The 18,851-nt window shown below is 41.9% G+C and overlaps 1 protein-coding gene across 1 annotated transcript in view; it reads left to right on the top strand.

Moving 5' to 3' along the window:
• Window positions 1–18,851, top strand: part of LOC126263131 (guanine nucleotide exchange factor subunit Rich) — a 321,707-nt gene that overhangs the window by 123,836 nt on the left and 179,020 nt on the right. Inside the window, exons 10-11 of the mRNA XM_049960154.1 lie at window positions 17–383; window positions 534–745. Coding sequence (XP_049816111.1) covers window positions 17–383; window positions 534–745 — 579 coding nt within the window. The remainder of the gene's footprint in view (window positions 1–16; window positions 384–533; window positions 746–18,851) is intronic.

Below are 18,851 nucleotides of genomic sequence, written 5' to 3'. Positions count from 1 at the left end.
AATTCATTTATTGCAGTACACAGCTCTAGATTCAGAAGGCCAAAATTTAGCTGTTGCAGGCCGTACTGGTTTAGCACATTATTCCTTAATCAGCCGCAAATGGAAATTATTTGGAAATGAAACTCAGGAGAAAGACTTTGTGGTGACTGGTGGACTGATGTGGTGGCGAGAGCATTTGGTGATGGGGTGTTACAGCATAATAGAAAATAGAGATGAAATTCGCATATACCCTCGAGAAGCGAGGCTAGACAATGCTTTTGCAAAAATCACTAAAGTATCAGCACAGGTACTACTTTTGAATATGTTCAGGGATAAGCTTATAATATTCTGTGCAAATGGACAGCTTACTATTTATTCACTTCTGGCACGAGATAACCAACCTTGTAAGTATGGTTTTAGTACATCTAGTAGATGATATAAATTGTTATCATTGTTTAGAGATTTTGATTTTAATGCTTATCATGAATAGAGATTACCAATAGAAAGTGTGATTTTATTTTAATGCATCGTTTTCCTCTCTTTCATGCACTTAGTGGGAGCTGTGGAAGTAACAAGACTACAGGCCTTGGATATCAGTGCATTGTGTGTGCATCCTGCTTGTGTTGTGTCTGTTACATTAACTGCGCTACGTACAGAAATAGGTCGTCATGCCTCGAAAGAGTTTGAAAGTATTATGCTGAACATAAGTGGAAGACTTCTTATGGTTCAGCGAGAAATGAAGAACGTGAATGAAATTAATGATGTCGTAAGTTTGTATTTGTCTCTCAGCTTCCGTCTTCCTGTTTCTGATTTATATTCTATTACATCAAGTAACACATTTCGTGGAATTATTTATTTAGTGAGGGTCTTTCTTTCATTGGTGTAGCTGCAGTGATAATTACTGTTGTGAGTTTCAGGCACGTTTAAGGCCGAAAGATCACAGTAGGGAAACAGTTTCATTAAATGATGGTGTACAATCCATTTTCTTGCTAAAAGGATGTGAGAGAATTATTTGCAGATCTATTATTTGCAACTATGTTTATACTCCATACATCATTGTAAAGCACATTTATTGTACAGCAGTGGAACTTCAATTTTACATTGTCTGATTTTACTTTTTTTGTGTTTTAAACCATAAATTTGTAGCCTCTGTTAAAAACCCATAACATCAATGCTAAAAATTCCCTGATTTTACATTTCTTCCTAATATGGTTTACCTTGATTCTAAGTTCTTACTGGACATCTCACTTGACTTGATCCCGTTTTCTTCCTATTGACATGTGATGTGACTGAACGAGTTATAAGTGGCACAGAAAATAGATGGTTCGCACCGCGAGTGGTGGCAGAGTTACGGGAATATTGTAGGCCGTTGTGGAGAGGGGAGACATGGCAGAGGAAATGCTGACATAATCCACAATTGTTGTTGTCAACACAGCTTTCAACATTTAGCTTCACCGTGCAGTTATGATACAGCTACTGCTAGGCACTGTCATGGAAAAACAAGACAGTTGATGCAAGATATTCCAGACTGAGTCGATATCTGATGAAGGGGCCCAGCCACCACCTTTTCTTGTGCCACTTATAACTCAGTCTCATCTTTTTTGCATGTATTTCCGATGTACTGTATTTAGTAACAATATCAGTCATCAACCTTTTAAATTCAAACACTGAGTGTTCAAGAATACTCTTGGTCATAGCCGAGGAAATGTTGCCCATTTGTGGCTAGTGAACTCTTATGGGCTGGCAGCTTGTTAAGTTACTACCCAATAGCCAGTGCAGCCACCACACCACACCAACACACGGAAAATGAGCTCGCCTACTGGATGTGTGGAGAGGCAGCAGTGATAAAGGGCATGAAGTGAAACTGTTATCACCTGAGCTTTCTTCCAAATTTACATTTTACACAGTGTACAGAAAATCACTTAGCTGACTTCTAATAAGCTTGTAACCTCAATTGGGGAAGTAATCACATTTTTTCACATCTCTGTTTCTCTCATCGAGCTTAAAATGACACTTTAACGGTGGTGAGCATATGAAGTGTGGCTCATAAGGAAAGCTTTAAACAATAGCAGCAATGGTGACAAAGTATGTCATTAGGATGATGTCGGCATTTATGCTTATGGTTTAACCACTTAGCTGCTGTGATGTTTTTGGTTTAATTCAACATGTTAATCAATTCTTGTTTTTTTTTTTTTTCTGGGTGGGCATAAAGGATTCTCTCTCAAAAACATGTGTATTGATTGTATAATTTGTGTTTGTGGCATGTCGGAAAACAGCTTGATTACCTTGTGCCCAGATACCAATTTCAATTTTTGAAGAGTTTTTACTTGCTGTTACACACCTGTGATTATTTAAGAACTGATGAAATTCATTACCACAAATTATTGTACAAACATTGTATTGTACATTTAATTTTCTTCATTTAGCCAGAATTTATACAAAGTATTGGAAAGGATTGCGATTTTTAATCATATATGCGAATTACATGTGTTTTTGCCCATATTTTGGGAGCTTTTAACATTCCCCTCAATTCTACATTTTCCTCAGTTTTGTGTTTGTTGTCTGGACTGTACAAAAAGATAAAATAGGGGTTTCACTGTACGTATTAGGATTCCTACAGTTCCATTAATCTGTGCACCATGTGAAGAATGATTGCTTCTATTTCTCTCTGTGTGCAGTCTTTTTTTGTCTTTAAAGTGTCTACGGGAGCTGTGCACAGCAGCCTACAACATATCACTGGGGGGGGGGGGGGGGGGGGGGGAATTCTTGCTACCTTAAGAATTCAATCTGATTTTTTTTCTATAACATTAAGAATATTTTCACAAGATACTCAGTATCTCTTTTCAAGTGTCAGCCATTTGAAAACTTTCAGTATTTCCTCTATTCTCCCTCATGACATAAACAGACATTTGACCATTCAAGCTGCAGTTTTCTAAATTTCATCTAATATTGATTCCACAAATTTGAACAGTGTATCGCTATATCAGAATTTTCCCTTTAAAATGAAGCCTGTGATTTGTTTCACTTACAACTGAGCCTGTGACTTATTTCCGCTTCATATTCCCAGACACATTGTTATTCCCTGGTATATATGTATGATACGACCGGTTCAAGTTACATTTTATTAGTTCCATAATTAAAGGCTACAAGATTTTCAAGTTTCATGAAATGTAGAATTTTATACAGGATGAAGCAGAACTCTTCCTATGAACTTTCTGAAGTGGTAGTATGGTCCAAAACAAGAAATAAATGTCTAGTAAATATGGGGCTGTAGAATGCCTACCTACATATGTAACTTTACACTGAAGAGTCTGTAGATGCGACTGGATAGGCATAAACGTTAATAGCCACTAGTAGGAGGACAAACTATCATTGAAGTAACAAAGTCAGTAATGGCCTCCTCGGAATCAAATGGGCTGAATCTGGAGCGACGCTCGTAGAGCTCCACAGCACCAGCTAGAGGGCACTGTCGTCGGTGTCTCGTAGTGCCAACTTATGCATTTGCACATATGCCGTGGTATCATTGTTATCGAAACCACATCCCTCCTCTCTGAAATGATGCACCGTCGTTGAGTATGGCTTCCGACGGCGGGTGGAGGGACCCACGGTTGGCGGAGCTGAGGGGTGGACAGCAGAACTGCTGGGGTACTGTCCACCCACAAGCCTGAATTGCTTGCGAGGAGGCGAGGAAAACGCCCTGTGGAAAACCTGCCCGGGCTGCGCACCTCCACTGGGTATGCTTGGATGAGGAGGCGGAGCAACGACCTCCATGGGCAACGGCGGCGCCAATGTGATGGCAGCCTCAGTGTCCATCGGTTCTGGCACAGCGGGTGAACACGGAGGTGGTGGCGACAACAGCCGGAGGTAGGGCCGTGGTGGCGGCGAAAGGCGCCCGTTCAGTGCAGGTGACTGGCCTGGCTGGGGTGACAATGGCAGGCGCGCCTGCGGCAGACGCACGAGCGGTGGAGGTGCCATTGGTGGAGTCATGGGCTGTGGCAGCAGAAGCTGCGAAGCCTCCAATTCTTCCGGAAAACAACCAGCAGCAGAAAACAGAGGACAGCACAAATGGATCTGGTTCTGTTGTCGCTTGACAGTGCCAGAAGGACCAGAAATGACAAATTAGGTGCGGCTAAGTTGGCAAAGAATGCGCTCCTGCTACCAGCACTGCCTGCCAGAGAAAATGCTATAGAACACCAAATCATGCGGCGCCAAGCCAGAACGAGGCGAAGGAGTGGGAGCGCGCGGTGGCGGGTGCTGTAGCTACAGGAGCGACCGATGGGCGCGGCCATGTAGCAATTCCGCTGGGAAAAGCATGTTCGCGAGAGTGCATGGAGCGCAATTTGCTCATCTGCGACTTAAACGTATGCACAAAGCGTTCAGCCACACCGTTCGACTGGGGGTGGAACGGGGCCGAGGTCAGATGGCGAATGCCATTAGCAACACAGAACGCTTCAAACTTTGAGGACACAAATTGGGGCTATTTTCTGATACAATAACTTCAGGAAGGCCCTCAATGCAAAAACTAGATGTCAAAGCTGGAATACTACTGGCAGAAGTAGTAGAAGACGTAGGTACAACAACCAGCGGGTGTCCCAGAAAGGACCCGCAAAATGAATATGAACGTGCAGCCAGGGCGCAGTAGGAGTCGGTCACGCAAAGAAGCGCTTGCGGGGAGCAGATTGATGCTCCGCGCAAGAGTGACAATTAGCAAGCAAGTTCTCAATTCGTTTATCAATGCTGACCCAAGTGCAATGATGACGCACTAATTGCTTCGTCCGCACTATACCACAATGACCAGCGTGCAGCAATATGAGGATTTCTGACTGCAACGAATGAGGTACAACCACATGAGACTGATCATTGTCAGTTCGTAACAAGATAACACCATGGTGTACAGACAAGTTGTGATGTTGCACGGAGTAATGCCGTACAAGGGGATCTCGAATCTGTGTAGCAGATGGAGGCCATTGACTATGAATATACTGCAAAAGAATCTGCAAAGAAGCATCGGCGGCTGTCGCTGAAGAAATGCGACGAAAATCCACTGGAAAACGATCAGCTAAGTCCTTATCTTGTGAATCAATAAACATGCAGGACAATTCGGAAGAATCAAACACTTCGTCACGACCGATAGGTAGACGAGACAAAGCATCAGCATTGCCATGCTGGGCCGTAGGCCGAAACAAAATTTCGCAATTGTAGTTAGACGAAAACAAGGACCAACGGTCCAACTTTTGTGCAGTGCGGGCCGTAATTGGCTTTGACCGGTGGGACGACGACATGAAAGGCTTATGCTTGATGACCAAATAGAACTCTCACCATACAAAAAATCATGAAAGTTAGTTACGCCATATACAATAGCTATAGCATCTTTCTTGATTTGAGAATAGTTTTGCTGGGCAGAATTGAGCAACTTAGACGCAAAAGCGATCAGGCGATCGACAGAATTAATGAGGTGCGAGAGAACCTCTCCAATGTCGTGAGAAGATGCATCTACAGCCAAAACAACCGGTTTGGTGTGATCAAAAGGAATCAAACAGCGATCACTCAATAAAGCAGATTTGAGCTTGTGGAAAGCAGTGACACATTCTGAAGACCAAACAAAATGAACGTTCTTATGCCGAAGGCGATGCAATGGCGCTGCAATCTGTGCCGTATTTGGTATAAACTGAATATAATAAGTGATTTTGCCAACACAGACTGAAGTTCTTACAAATTCCTGGGTGCTGGCAAGTCTGTAATCGCACTGAGATGTGATGACGAGGGTGGACACCCTGTCCGTTAATCGTATGTCCTAAATAGTGAAAAATTTTCAACTGGTCTCTGTTACACTTTAGTCTTGCCTGCTAAAGTACAGTAAATAAGGCATGCAAATTCTGCAAATGTTCGTCAGGGATGCGACCTGATACAACTATATCATCCAGATAATTAGAGCAGCCAGGGACAGTGGCACACAACTGCTGCAAGTAAGACTGAAAAATAGCAGGAGCCAAAGCACAACTGAACAGAAGGTGGCGAAACTTGAACAATCCAATGTGGGTGTTGATCACAAAATAGTGCTACGACTGTTCATCGAGTGGAATCTGAAAGTATGCGTCCCGCAAGTCAATCGTGGAAAAGAAATTTCCCTCACCCAGCTTATCAAAAATGTCTTCAGGACCTGGTAAGGGAAGTGTAGCTACCACTGTCTGTGGGGATATACTGTAGACTTAAAGTCAGCACAAATACGGAGACGACCGTTTGGTTTCTTCACACAAACTATAGGTGAAGCCTATGACGAGGTAGAAACAGGTGCAATGACACCACTTCTTGCAAATGCGTAAGTTCAGCAGCTACGGTGTCGCGCAGTGCCTGCGGTACCAGGCGTGCGCACCGGAAAACAGGCATGGCATTGTCTTTAAGTACAACATGCGCTGCAAAGTCTGTGGCACAACCAAGGCCATCAGAAAAGAGTTCAGCAAAATCATCGCACAGTGCGGCAACACTGTCTGCATGGTCACTAGCGTTGATGCAAGGTACATTGTCCTGAATTGCGAGGCCAAAAAGTTCAAATGCGCCCATGCCAAAAATGTTCGTAGCATCACTAGAGTGGAGCACATGGAAAAACACTGTATGGGTCATTGTACCATACGTGGCTTGCAAACTACACAAGCCGAGCACTGAAATTTCCTGTCCAGTAGATGCAGTCAGTGTGGAATGTGAACGACGAAGCGAGGACGAACCAGCAAGTCATATGTTGATTTGTTCAGTAAAGAAACCGACGCACCAGTGTCCAGCTGCATGCGAACAGAACGTCCACTAATGTACAAAGTGACAAAAAGTTTCCTCGCATTGTGCTCAATGCGAAAGGAAGTGTCTGGCAAAACTTGATCCACATGATGAGCTGTTGACGCATGTGAAGCAGAAGGCTTTGAATAAATGGCATAAACGTCGATAGGCTGATGTGAATCATGACCATGGCGGTTGCCGTTGCAGTGACACCCATGCGAGCCACATGAACGAGAGACAAGTTGTGAATTAGAGGTACCCTTACTATACACAGCTTGCATGTGTCCTTTCTTATTACTAAAATAACACTGTGCTTGACAGGATGGGCAATTGTCCCGTGGGTGGGTATAAAAGCAGTTCGGACATGATTTCAGTTTCTGAGTAGGTGCCAGGAGTGAAATTTGTTTGTGTGCACGAGCGGTGCGGCATGGCTGGCCGTGCTGGAGCCAGGCAGAAGGGCACGTGTTGTGCCGCGATAACAGTTGAATGTGGAAGTAGCCATGTCTAATGTATCTTGTCTGTCTAGCATGTCCACTACTTCCTGCAAAGACGGGTTTTTAAATTCGAGGATTTCCTCTCAGATGCTGTGATCTGCCACATTCTGCGCAATAGCGTGTCTAATCATTATATCCACATATAATCATCCACACGAGAAATTAAAGTTACAATCAGAAGTTAGTCCCTGAAGGTCCGCTAACCAAGATTTATTCGACTGAGCAGGGCCACGCTGGAGGCGAAAGAATTTGTAGCGTGCAGCTACAACATTTACACTATCGCGTAAGAGGGAGTTCAAAGAATCAATCACTTCATCATACATTTTAGTTTCTGAGCGGGTGGTGGGAAACAACTTGACGAGCACACGGTATAACGCAACACCCACGTTGGCAATGAAAAAGGCAAGCCGCTCTGTACCTGGTATCTTGTATGCTGCAGAGTGTGCCTTGAGCTGGGCGATGTTTTCTGGCCAGTGTTCAGCGTCAGGATTGAAGGCACGAAATGGCGGCGCCGTCGGCGACGGCATTGGTACAGCGTCGGTACAGGCGGTGGCATCGGAGGCACCGTAGGAGCTGCAGTTTGTAGTATGACCAGTCCATTTATGGCAGCAAGCAGCTGCGTCATTTGCTGAGCCTGAAAATGTACGAGATCGGACAGCAAAGCCTGTTCCTGTGGACTGGGGGAAGCAGCCATACACTCACACGGTCACACGGGGATATCACAAAAAAGCTGAAGCAGTACCGAGCAAAAATTCAGTGATAGGAGAGGTAAGGGGAAACCTCGTTGCCAGCTTTTGTATCCCGCCTGGAAGGTGGCACGTGCGTCTGCTCCTGTAAACTAAATGGGGATGCTGAATGTAGGAAGTGAGCAGGAGCAGGTGAGGTAAGATTCTCAGTACAGCTTTTTATGTGAAAGTACATTTAATTATTAGTCAATTACATACGTAACTTTACACTGAAGAGCCCGTAGGTGCGACTGGATAGGCATCAACGTTAATAGCCACTAGTAGTACGACAAACTATCATTGAAGTAGCAAAGTCAGTAATGAACCCCTATGAAGTAGAAACAGTGTTGCTAGGTCGTCTCCTCGGAATCAAATGGGCTGAATCTGGAGCGACACTCGTAGACCTCCACAGCGCTGGCTAGAGGGGACTGTCGTCGGTGTCTCGTAGTGCCAACTTATGAACTTGCACCTACGCCGTGGTATTGTTGCTATCAATACATAGTATTTACTTCAGTAAATTCTTTACAATGATCTGAAGCCTTGACATCATCCCGTGTATTAGAAACTTGGATATTTGTACTTTCGAAACTATGAGTTGAAGATTTCAGTAGCTTAGTATGTAACTTCTTATGTAGCTTTCTTCCTTACTATCTGCACATCAACCCAAAAAGTGTGAACACAGTATGCATCTGCTACTAATAGCTAGCAAGAACATTTTCAACTCACACGATCATCTTTCGTTGGCCTAAGAGGAGAATAATGGTACATGTTATTCCAGGAAATCTTATGTTACACTACACCTCTTACCTGAAACATCGATCAGTTTGTCCTGATGTTCTTACAAAAAAAAAAAAAAAAAAAAAAAAAAAAAAAACGCTCAACTCCTCCCGAACAGGCCAAATGGTACCGACTGGCCACCGTGTCATCCTCAGCCCATAGGCATCACTGGATGCAGAAGTGGAAGGGCATGTGGTCAGCACACTGCTCTCCCGGCCGTATGTCAGTTTCCAAGACCAGAATATTCTAATATTTTTGTTAATTAATGCCTGAGGCAAAATTCAGCATTATGACAATCATGAAGTTTTCAGGTCATGTACCAAATCTCTCAGATATCACTGCAAAGTTTCTTTAGTAGGCATAAGTATAACAAGTTTTTTGTAAGTCTAGTACCATCAGACTAACTTCATTACCTCTATTGTGGTTGTCTTCATGCCATTTGTGAAAGGTGTAGGTTGTATTTCACTTTCACATGAACATTTCTTTTTGGAATTTTGTACCAATTAGGTTTATTTTATTTTATTTATTTATTTATTTAGATTTTTTTGTGCGGAGTCATCAATATGATAGCTTTTGCAAATGCCAAGTATAGATGCTGTTGTTGTTGTTGTGGTCTTCAGTCCTGAGACTGGTTTGATGCAGCTCTCCATGCTACTCTATCCTGTGCAAGCTTCTTCATCTCCCAGTACCTACTGCAACCTACATCCTTCTGAATCTGCTTAGTGTATTCATCTCTTGGTCTCCCTCTACGATTTTTACCCTGCACGCTGCCCTCCAATGCTAAATTTGTGATCCCTTGAGACCTCAAAACATGTCCTACCAACCGATCCCTTCTTCTAGTCAAGTTGTGCCACAAACTTCACTTCTCCCCAATCCTATTCAATACCTCCTCATTAGTTACTTGATCTACCGACCTTATCTTCAGCATTCTTCTGTAGCACCAAATTTCGAAAGCTTCTATTCTCTTCTTGTCCAAACTAGTTATCGTCCATGTTTCACTTCTATACATGGCTACACTCCATACAAATACTTTCAGAAACGACTTCCTGACACTTAAATCTATACTCCACGTTAACAAATTTCTCTTCTTCAGAAACGATTCCCTTGCCATTGCCAGTCTACATTTTATATCCTCTCTACTTCGACCATCATCAGTTATTTTACTCCCTAAATAGCAAAACTCCTTTACTACTTTAAGTGTCTCATTTCCTAATTTAATTCCCTCAGCATCACCCGATTTAATTTGATTACATTCCATTATCCTTGTTTTGCTTTTGTTGATGTTCATCTTATATCCTCCTTTCAAGACACTGTCCATTCCGTTCAACTGCTCGTCCAAGTCCTTTGCTGTCTCTGACAGAATTACAATGTCATCGGCGAACCTCAAAGTTTTTACTTCTTCTCCATGAATTTTAATACCTACTCCGAATTTTTCTTTTGTTTCCTTTACTGCTTGCTCAATATACAGATTGAATAACATTGGGGAGAGGCTACAACCCTGTCTTACTCCTTTCCCAACCACTGCTTCCCTTTCATGCCCCTCGACTCTTATAACTGCCATCTGGTTTCTGTACAAATTGTAAATAGCCTTTGGCTCCCTGTATTTTACCCCTGCCACCTTCAGAATTTGAGAGAGAGTATTCCAGTTAACATTGTCAAAAGCTTTCTTTAAGTCTACAAATGCTAGAAACGTAGGTTTGCCTTTTCTTAATCTTTCTTCTAAGATAAGTCGTAAGGTTAGTATTGCCTCACGTGTTCCAACATTTCTACGGAATCCAAACTGATCTTCCCCGAGGTCCGCTTCTACCAGTTTTTCCATTCGTCTGTAAAGAATTCGCATTAGTATTTTGCAGCTGTGACTTATTAAACTGATAGTTCGGTAATTTTCACATCTGTCAACACCTGCTTTCTTTGGGATTGGAATTATTATATTCTTCTTGAAGTCTGAGGGTATTTCACCTGTCTCATACATCTTGCTCACCAGATGGTAGAGTTTTGTCATGACTGGCTCTCCCAAGGCCATCAGTAGTTCTAATGGAATGTTGTCTACTCCCGGGGCCTTTTTTCTACATCTACGTCTACATCTACATTCATACTCCGCAAGCCACCCAACGGTGTGTGGCGGAGGGCACTTTACGTGCCACTGTCATTACCTCCCTTTCCTGTTCCAGTCGCGTATGGTTCGCGGGAAGAACGACTGTCTGAAAGCCTCCGTGCGCGCTCTAATCTCTCTAATTTTACATTCGTGATCTCCTCGGGAGGTATAAATAGGGGGAAGCAATATACTCGATACCTCATCCAGAAACGCACCCTCTCGAAACCTGGCGAGCAAGCTACACTGCAATGCAGAGCGCCTCTCTTGCAGAGTCTGCCACTTGAGTTTATTAAACATCTCCGTAACGCTATCACGGTTACCAAATAACCCTGTGACGAAACGCGCCGCTCTTCTTTGGATCTTCTCTATCTCCTCCGTCAACCCGATCTGGTACGGATCCCACACTGATGAGCAATACTCAAGTATAGGTCGAACGAGTGTTTTGTAAGCCACCTCCTTTGTTGCTGGACTACATTTTCTAAGCACTCTCCCAATGAATCTCAACCTGGTACCCGCCTTACCAACAATTAATTTTATATGATCATTCCACTTCAAATCGTTCCGCACGCATACTCCCAAATATTTTACAGAAGTAACTGCTACCAGTGTTTGTTCGGCTATCATATAATCATACAATAAAGGATCCTTCTTTCTATGTATTCACAATACATTACATTTGTCTATGTTAAGGGACAGTTGCCACTCCCTGCACCAAGTGCCTATCCGCTGCAGATCCTCCTGCATTTCGCTACAATTTTCTAATGCTGCAACTTCTCTGTATACTACAGCATCATCCGCGAAAAGCCGCATGGAACTTCCGACACTATCTACTAGGTCATTTATATATATTGTGAAAAGCAATGGTCCCATAACACTTCCCTGTGGCACGCCAGAGGTTACCTTAACGTCTGTAGACGTCTCTCCATTGATAACAACATGCTGTGTTCTGTTTGCTAAACGCTTGGTTCTTTCAGTGCTCTGTCAAACTCTTCACGCAGTATCTTATCTCCCATTTCATCTTCATCTACATCCTCTTCCATTTCCATAATATTGTCCTCAAGTACATCGCCCTTGTATAAACCCTCTATATACTCCTTCCACCTTTCTGCCTTCCCTTCTTCCCTTCTTTGCTTAGAACTGGGTTGCCATCTGAGCTCTTGATATTCATACAAGTGGTTCTCTTTTCTCCAAAGGTCTCTCTAATTTTCCTATAGGCAGTATCTATCTTACCCCTAGTGAGACAAGCCTCTACATCCTTACATTTGTCCTCTAGCCATCCCTGCTTAGCCATTTTGCACTTCCTGTCAATCTCATTTTTGAGACGTTTGTATTCCTTTTTGCCTGCTTCATTTACTGCATTTTTATATTTTCTCCTTTCATCAATTAAATTCAATATTTCTTCTGTTACTCAAGGATTTCTATTAGCCCTCGTCTTTTTACCTACTTGACCCTCTGCTGCCTTCACTACTTCATCCCTCAGAGCTACCCATTCTTCTTCTACTGTATTTCTTTCTCCCATTCCTGTCAATTCTTCCCTTATGCTCTCCCTGAAACTCTCTACAACCTCTGGTTCATTCAGTTTATCCAGATCCCATCTCCTTAAATTCCCACCTTTTTGCAGTTTCTTCAGTTTCAATCTGCAGTTCATAACCAATAGATTGTGGTCAGAGTCCACATCTGCCCCTGGAAATGTCTTACAGTTTAAAACCTGGTTCCTAAATCTCTGTCTTACCATTATATAATCTATCTGGTACCTTTTAGTATCTCAGGATTCTTCCAGATATACAATCTTCTTTTATGATTCTTGAACCAAGTGTTATCTATGATTAAGTCACGCTCTGTGCAAAATTCTACAAGGCGGCTTCCTCTTTCATTTCTTCCCCCCAATCCATATTCACCTACTATGTTTCCTTCTCTCCCTTTTCCTACTGACGAATTCCAGTCACCCATGACTATTAAATTTTCGTCTCCCTTCACTACCTGAATAATTTCTTTTATCTCGTCATGCATTTCACCTATTTCTTCATCATCTGCAGAGCTAGTTGGCATATAAACTTGTACTACTGTAATAGGCATGGGCTTTGTGTCTATCATGGCCACAATAATGCGTTCATTATGCTGTTTGTAGTAGCTAACCCGCACTCCTATTTTTTTATTCATTATTAAACCTACTCCTGCATTACCCCTATTTGATTTTGTATTTATAATCCTGTATTCACCTGACCAAAAGTCTTGTTCCTCCTGCCACCGAACTTCACTAATTCCCACTATATCTAATTTTAACCTATCCGTTTCCCTTTTTAAATTTTCTAACCTACCTGCCCGATTAAGGGATCTGACATTCCACGCTCCGATCCGTAGAACGCTGGTTTTCTTTCTCCTGATAACGACGTCCTCTTGAGTAGTCCCCGCCCAGAGATCCGAATGGGGGACTATTTTACCTCCGGAATATTTTACCCAAGAGGACGCCATCATCATTTAATCATACAGTAAAGCTGCATGTCCTCGGAAAAAATTACGGCTGTAGTTTCCCCTTGCTTTCAGCCGTTCGCAGTACCAGCACAACAAGGCCGTTTTGGTTAATGTTACAAGGCCAGATCAGTCAATCATCCAGACTGTTGCCCCTGCAGCTACTGAAAAGGCTGCTGCCCCTCTTCAGGAACCACATGTTTGTCTGGCCTCTTAACAGATACCCCTCCGTTGTGGTTGCACCTACGGTACGGCCATCTGTATCGCTGAGGCACGCAAGCCTCCCCACCAACGGCAAGGTCCATGGTTCATGGATGGAAGTATAGTTACAAACATAAAATACATCTAGATCTTAGCCTTACAAGTAGTAATTAAACGGTAAATTGATGCTTGTCAAAATACATTACATCCTACACATATTAATCCCCCCCATGAACCATGGACCTTGCTGTTGGTGGGGAGGCTTGCATGCCTCAGCGATACAGATAGCCGTACCGTAGGTACAACCACAACGGAGGGGTATCTGTTGAGAGGCCAGACAAATGTGTGGTTCCTGAAGAGGGGCAGCAGCCTTTTCAGTAGTTGCAAGGGCAACAGTCTGGATGATTGACTGATCTGGCCTTGTAACAATAACCAAAACGGCCTTGCTGTGCTGGTACTGCGAACGGCTGAAAGCAAGGGGAAACTACAGCCGTAATTTTTCCCAAGGGCATGCAGCTTTACTGTATGATTAAATGATGATGGCGTCCTCTTGGGTAAAATATTCCGGAGGTAAAATAGTCCACCATTCGGATCTCCGAGCGGGGACTACTCAAGAGGATGTCATTATCAGGAGAAAGAAAACTGGCGTTCTACGGATCGGAGCGTGGAATGTCAGGTCCCTTAATCAGGCAGGTAGGTTAGAAAATTTGAAAAGGGAAATGGATAGGTTAAAGTTAGATATAGTGGGAATTAGTGAAGTTCGGTGGCAGGAGGAACAAGACTTCTGGTCAGCTGACTACAGGGTTATAAACACAAAGTCAAATAGGGGTAATGCAGGAGTAGGTTTAATAATGAATAGGAAAACAGGAACGCGGGTTAGCTAGTACAAACAGCTTAGTTAACGCATTATTGTGGCCAAGATAGATACGAAGCCCACACCTACTACAGTAGTACAAGTTTATATGCCAACTAGCTCTGCAGATGACGAAGAAATTGAAGAAATGTATGATGAAATAAAAGAAATTATTCAGATAGTGAAGGGAGACGAAAATTTAATAGTCATGGGTGACTGGAATTCGAGTGTAGGAAAAGGGAGAGAAGGAAACATAGTAGGTGAATATGGATTGGGGCTAAGAAATGAAAGAGGAAGCCACCTGGTAGACTTTTGCACAGAGCATAACTTAATCATAGCTAACACTTGGTTTAAGAATCATGAAAGAAGGTTGTATACATGGAAGAACCCTGGAGATACTAAAAGGTATCAGATAGATTATATAATGGTAAGACAGAGATTTAGGAACCAGGTTTTAAATTGTAAGACATTTCCAGGGGCAGATGTGGACTCTGACCACAATCTATTGGTTATGACCTGTAGCTTAAAACTGAAGAAACTGCAAAAAGGTGGGAATTTAAGGAGATGGGACCTGGATAAACTGAAAGAACCAGAGGTTGTACAGAGTTTCAGGGTGAGCATAAGGGAACAATTTACAGGAATGGGGGAAAGAAATACAGTAGAAGAAGAATGGGTAGCTTTGAGGGATGAAGTAGTGAAGGCAGCAGAGGATCAAATAGGTAAAAAGACGAGGGCTAGTAGAAATCCTTGGGTAACAGAAGAAATATTGAATTTAGTTGATGAAAGGAAAAAATATAAAAATGCAGTAAATGAAGCAGGCAAAAAGGAATACAAACGTCTCAAAAATGAGATCGACAGGAAGTGCAAAATGGCTAAGCAGGGATGGCTAGAGGACAAATGTAAGGATGTAGAGGCTTATCTTACTAGGAGTAAGATAGATACTGCCTACAGGAAAATTAAAGAGACCTTTGGAGATAAGAGAACCACTTGTATGAGCATCAAGAGCTCAGATGGAAACCCAGTTCTAAGCAAAGAAGGGAAAGCAGAAAGGTGGAAGGAGTATATAGAGGGTCTAAACAAGGGCGATGTACTTGAGGACAATATTATGGAAATGGAAGAGGATGTAGATGAAGATGAAATGGGAGATATGATACTGCGTGAAGAGTTTGACAGAGCACTGAAAGACCTGAATCGAAACAAGGCCCCTGGAGTAGACAACATTCCATTGGAACTACTGGCGGCCTTGGGAGAGCCAGTCCTGACAAAACTCTACCATCTGGTGAGCAAGATGTATGAAACAGGCGAAATACCCTCAGACTTCAAGAAGAATATAATAATTCCAATCCCAAAGAAAGCAGATGCTGACAGATGTGAAAATTACCGAACTATCAGTTTAATAAGCCACGGCTGCAAAATACTAACGCGAATTCTTTACAGACGAGTGGAAAGACTTGTAGAAGACGACCTCGGGGAAGATCAGTTTGGATTCCGTAGAAATACTGGAACACGTGAGGCAATACTGACCTTACTCTCTTTCAAATTCTAAAGGTGGCAGGGGTAAAATACAGGGAGCGAAAGGCTATTTACAATTTGTACAGAAACCAGATGGCAGTTATAAGAGTCGAGGGACATGAATGGGAAGCAGTGGTTGGGAAAGGAGTAAGACAGGGTTGTAGCCTCTCCCCGATGTTATTCAATCTGTATATTGAGCAAGCAGTAAAGGAAACAAAAGAAAAATTCGGAGTAGGTATTAAAATCCATGGAGAAAAAATAATAACTTTGAGGTTCGCCGATGACATTGTAATTCTGTCAGAGACAGCAAAGGACTTGGAAGAGCAGTTGAACGGAATGGATGGTGTCTTGAAGGGAGGATATAAGATGAACATCAACAAAAGCAAAACGAGGATAATGGAATGTAGTCGAATTAAGTCGGGTGATGTTGAGGGTATTACATTAGGAAATGAGACACTTAAAGTAGTAAAGGAGTTTTGCTATTTGTGGAGCAAAATAACTGATGATGGTCGAAGTAGAGAGGATATAAAATGTAGACTGGCAATGGCAAGGAAAGCGTTTCTGAAGAAGAGAAATTTGTTAACATCGAGTATACATTTAACTGTCAGGAAGTCTTTTCTGAAAGTATTTGTATGGAGTGTAGCCATGTATGGAAGTGAAACATGGACGATAAATAGTTTGGACAAGAAGGGAATAGAAGCTTTCGAAATGTGGTGCTACAGAAGAATGCTGAAGATTAGATGGGTAGATCACATAACTAATGAGGAGGTACTGAATAGGATAGGGGAGAAGAGGAGTTTGTGGCACAACTTGACAAGAAGAAGGGATCGGTTGGTAGGACATGTTTTGAGGTCTCAAGGGATCACAAATTTAGCATTGGAGGGCAGCGTGGAGGGTAAAAATCGTAGGGGGAGACCAAGAGATGAATACACTAATCAGATTCAGAAGGATGTAGGTTGCAGTAGGTACTGGGAGATGAAGAAGCTTGCACGGGATAGAGTAGCATGGAGAGCTGCATCAAACCAGTCTCAGGACTGAAGACAACAACAACAACAACAACCTACACATATTAACAAGCCAATTTTTTTATACATTATTTTACAGCTCTTAAATTTAACCATTTAAAATTCTTTGAGTGAATAGAGACACTTTTCAATAACGAATTCTTTTAGTTTGGATTTGAATTGCTTTTTATTACTGTTTTTCATGTACTCTGGCAGTTTATGATACTATACAGTCCATTAGTGTATCGGCTCTGGTCCATCATTTTTAATCTTGTTCTTTGTTGGTAGTAATTCTGTTTGGACCTGGTGTTGTGGTCATATATATCACTACATTTAGTTGCTTCAGTTTTCTGTGAGACAAAAAAAAGTAATTAATTTATAAAGATACAAATAGTATATGCTGAAGTAGTTGTGTTGTCTGAAAACATCACGGCAGGAGTCTTTGTAGCCTAGTCCATGTATAATCCTTAACCCTCTTTTTTGTAGCAACAGTACCCTGTTAATGTACTGCCTGCAGCACAACCCCATGGTTTATATAGTAGCTAAGATGGGGATATGTTGTCCCATAATACACAGTTTTAAGCATGTGAGTGGCCACTATTTTGGATAGTTGGCTAAGAAAATAGAGACCTTTACTGACTTTTTTGCTTACAGCATTAATTTGGCTAATCCACCGGAGGTTTAAGTCCAGATGGACCTCTAGAAATTTACACTTGTTTGCTTCCTCTGCCACTGTGCCACATACCTCATTTACGCTGCCAGTTGTAAATATTAGCATCTGGGATTTATTTACATTGACCTTTAATCCTTGTGCATGAAAATATGATCTTAATTCTATATCCCATTACTTTCTGAAAATTTCAGATTCTCACAATCTTTACCATGAAATATAACTGAGGTGTCATCAGCATAGTTTACAGTGTGTGAGGCAATGGGGTGGACAATGTCATTAATGTATGCTAACAAGAGGAAAGGTCCAAGAATTGAGCCTTGAGGGAACTCTCTGTGTCACAGTTTCATTTGTGGATTTAAAAGTTAAGATCTTATTTTCAATTTGATGTGCAAGTTTGGTACACTGTTTCCGAATGACCAGATAGGTGGATAGAAGTTTCATTGATGCATTACTGATTTTGCAGGCCCACAGTTTTTTTAAAAAAGAGAAACTCATGGTTTACTGAGTAAAAAACTTTGCTCAGGTCAAGGAATATTCCTGCTGTATGTACACCCCATACTATATTGCTATATACTTCATGGAAGAAACTGGTAACAGCAGTGGCCACACTTAGGTCTTTCCTAAACCCATGCTGCGATTCGATAAGCATTTTGTGTCTTGAGAAAAATGTTGAGAGTTGTGATAGGATAACTGTTTTCAATATTTTACTAAAGGTAGGTATTAGTGATATCGGTCTATAATTTGAAACTTCTTATTTACTTCCCTTCTTATGGATTGGCTGTATTACACTTATTTTTAAGGCATTTGGGTATATGTTTTCATTAATACTACAGTTGATAAGATAGGTAAGGGGTTTAGTTTTTTCATTGGCACATTTCTTTAACACCATACCTGAGATACCATCCCATCCAAATGAATGCTTGTTCTTTAGCTGTTGTATTGTGTTAAATATTTTATGTTGATTCACCTCCATAAATTCGAACTCTATACCACTCGTGATATCATTTGGTGTGCCAGCCTGTAGATCTGCAATAGTGGCTGGTTGGTCAAAAGGAGAGATAAAATGTTGATAAATTATATACTTCATTTGGATCTGTCACTAGATGGCCCTCATGTCTAATGCTAACTGGTTCACTCTGTCCCTTGCTGGTGGCTTTACGATGTTTATTGATTAGTCTCCAGTATGCCTTACCTATGTTGGCTGAATGCTGTATTGCATCATTGTTTAGCAGTTTCCTCAAGTGTAAAAGATCTGTCTGAAAAGTTTTTTTGGCTTGATTGTACTTTTCCGTAAATATATG

Source organism: Schistocerca nitens, chromosome 6 (genome assembly GCF_023898315.1).
Source record: "Schistocerca nitens isolate TAMUIC-IGC-003100 chromosome 6, iqSchNite1.1, whole genome shotgun sequence".
In the NCBI taxonomy this organism is placed as follows: domain Eukaryota; kingdom Metazoa; phylum Arthropoda; class Insecta; order Orthoptera; family Acrididae; genus Schistocerca; species Schistocerca nitens.
Note: the sequence above shows the minus strand (reverse complement) of the source record. Positions and strands in the feature narration are given on the sequence as shown.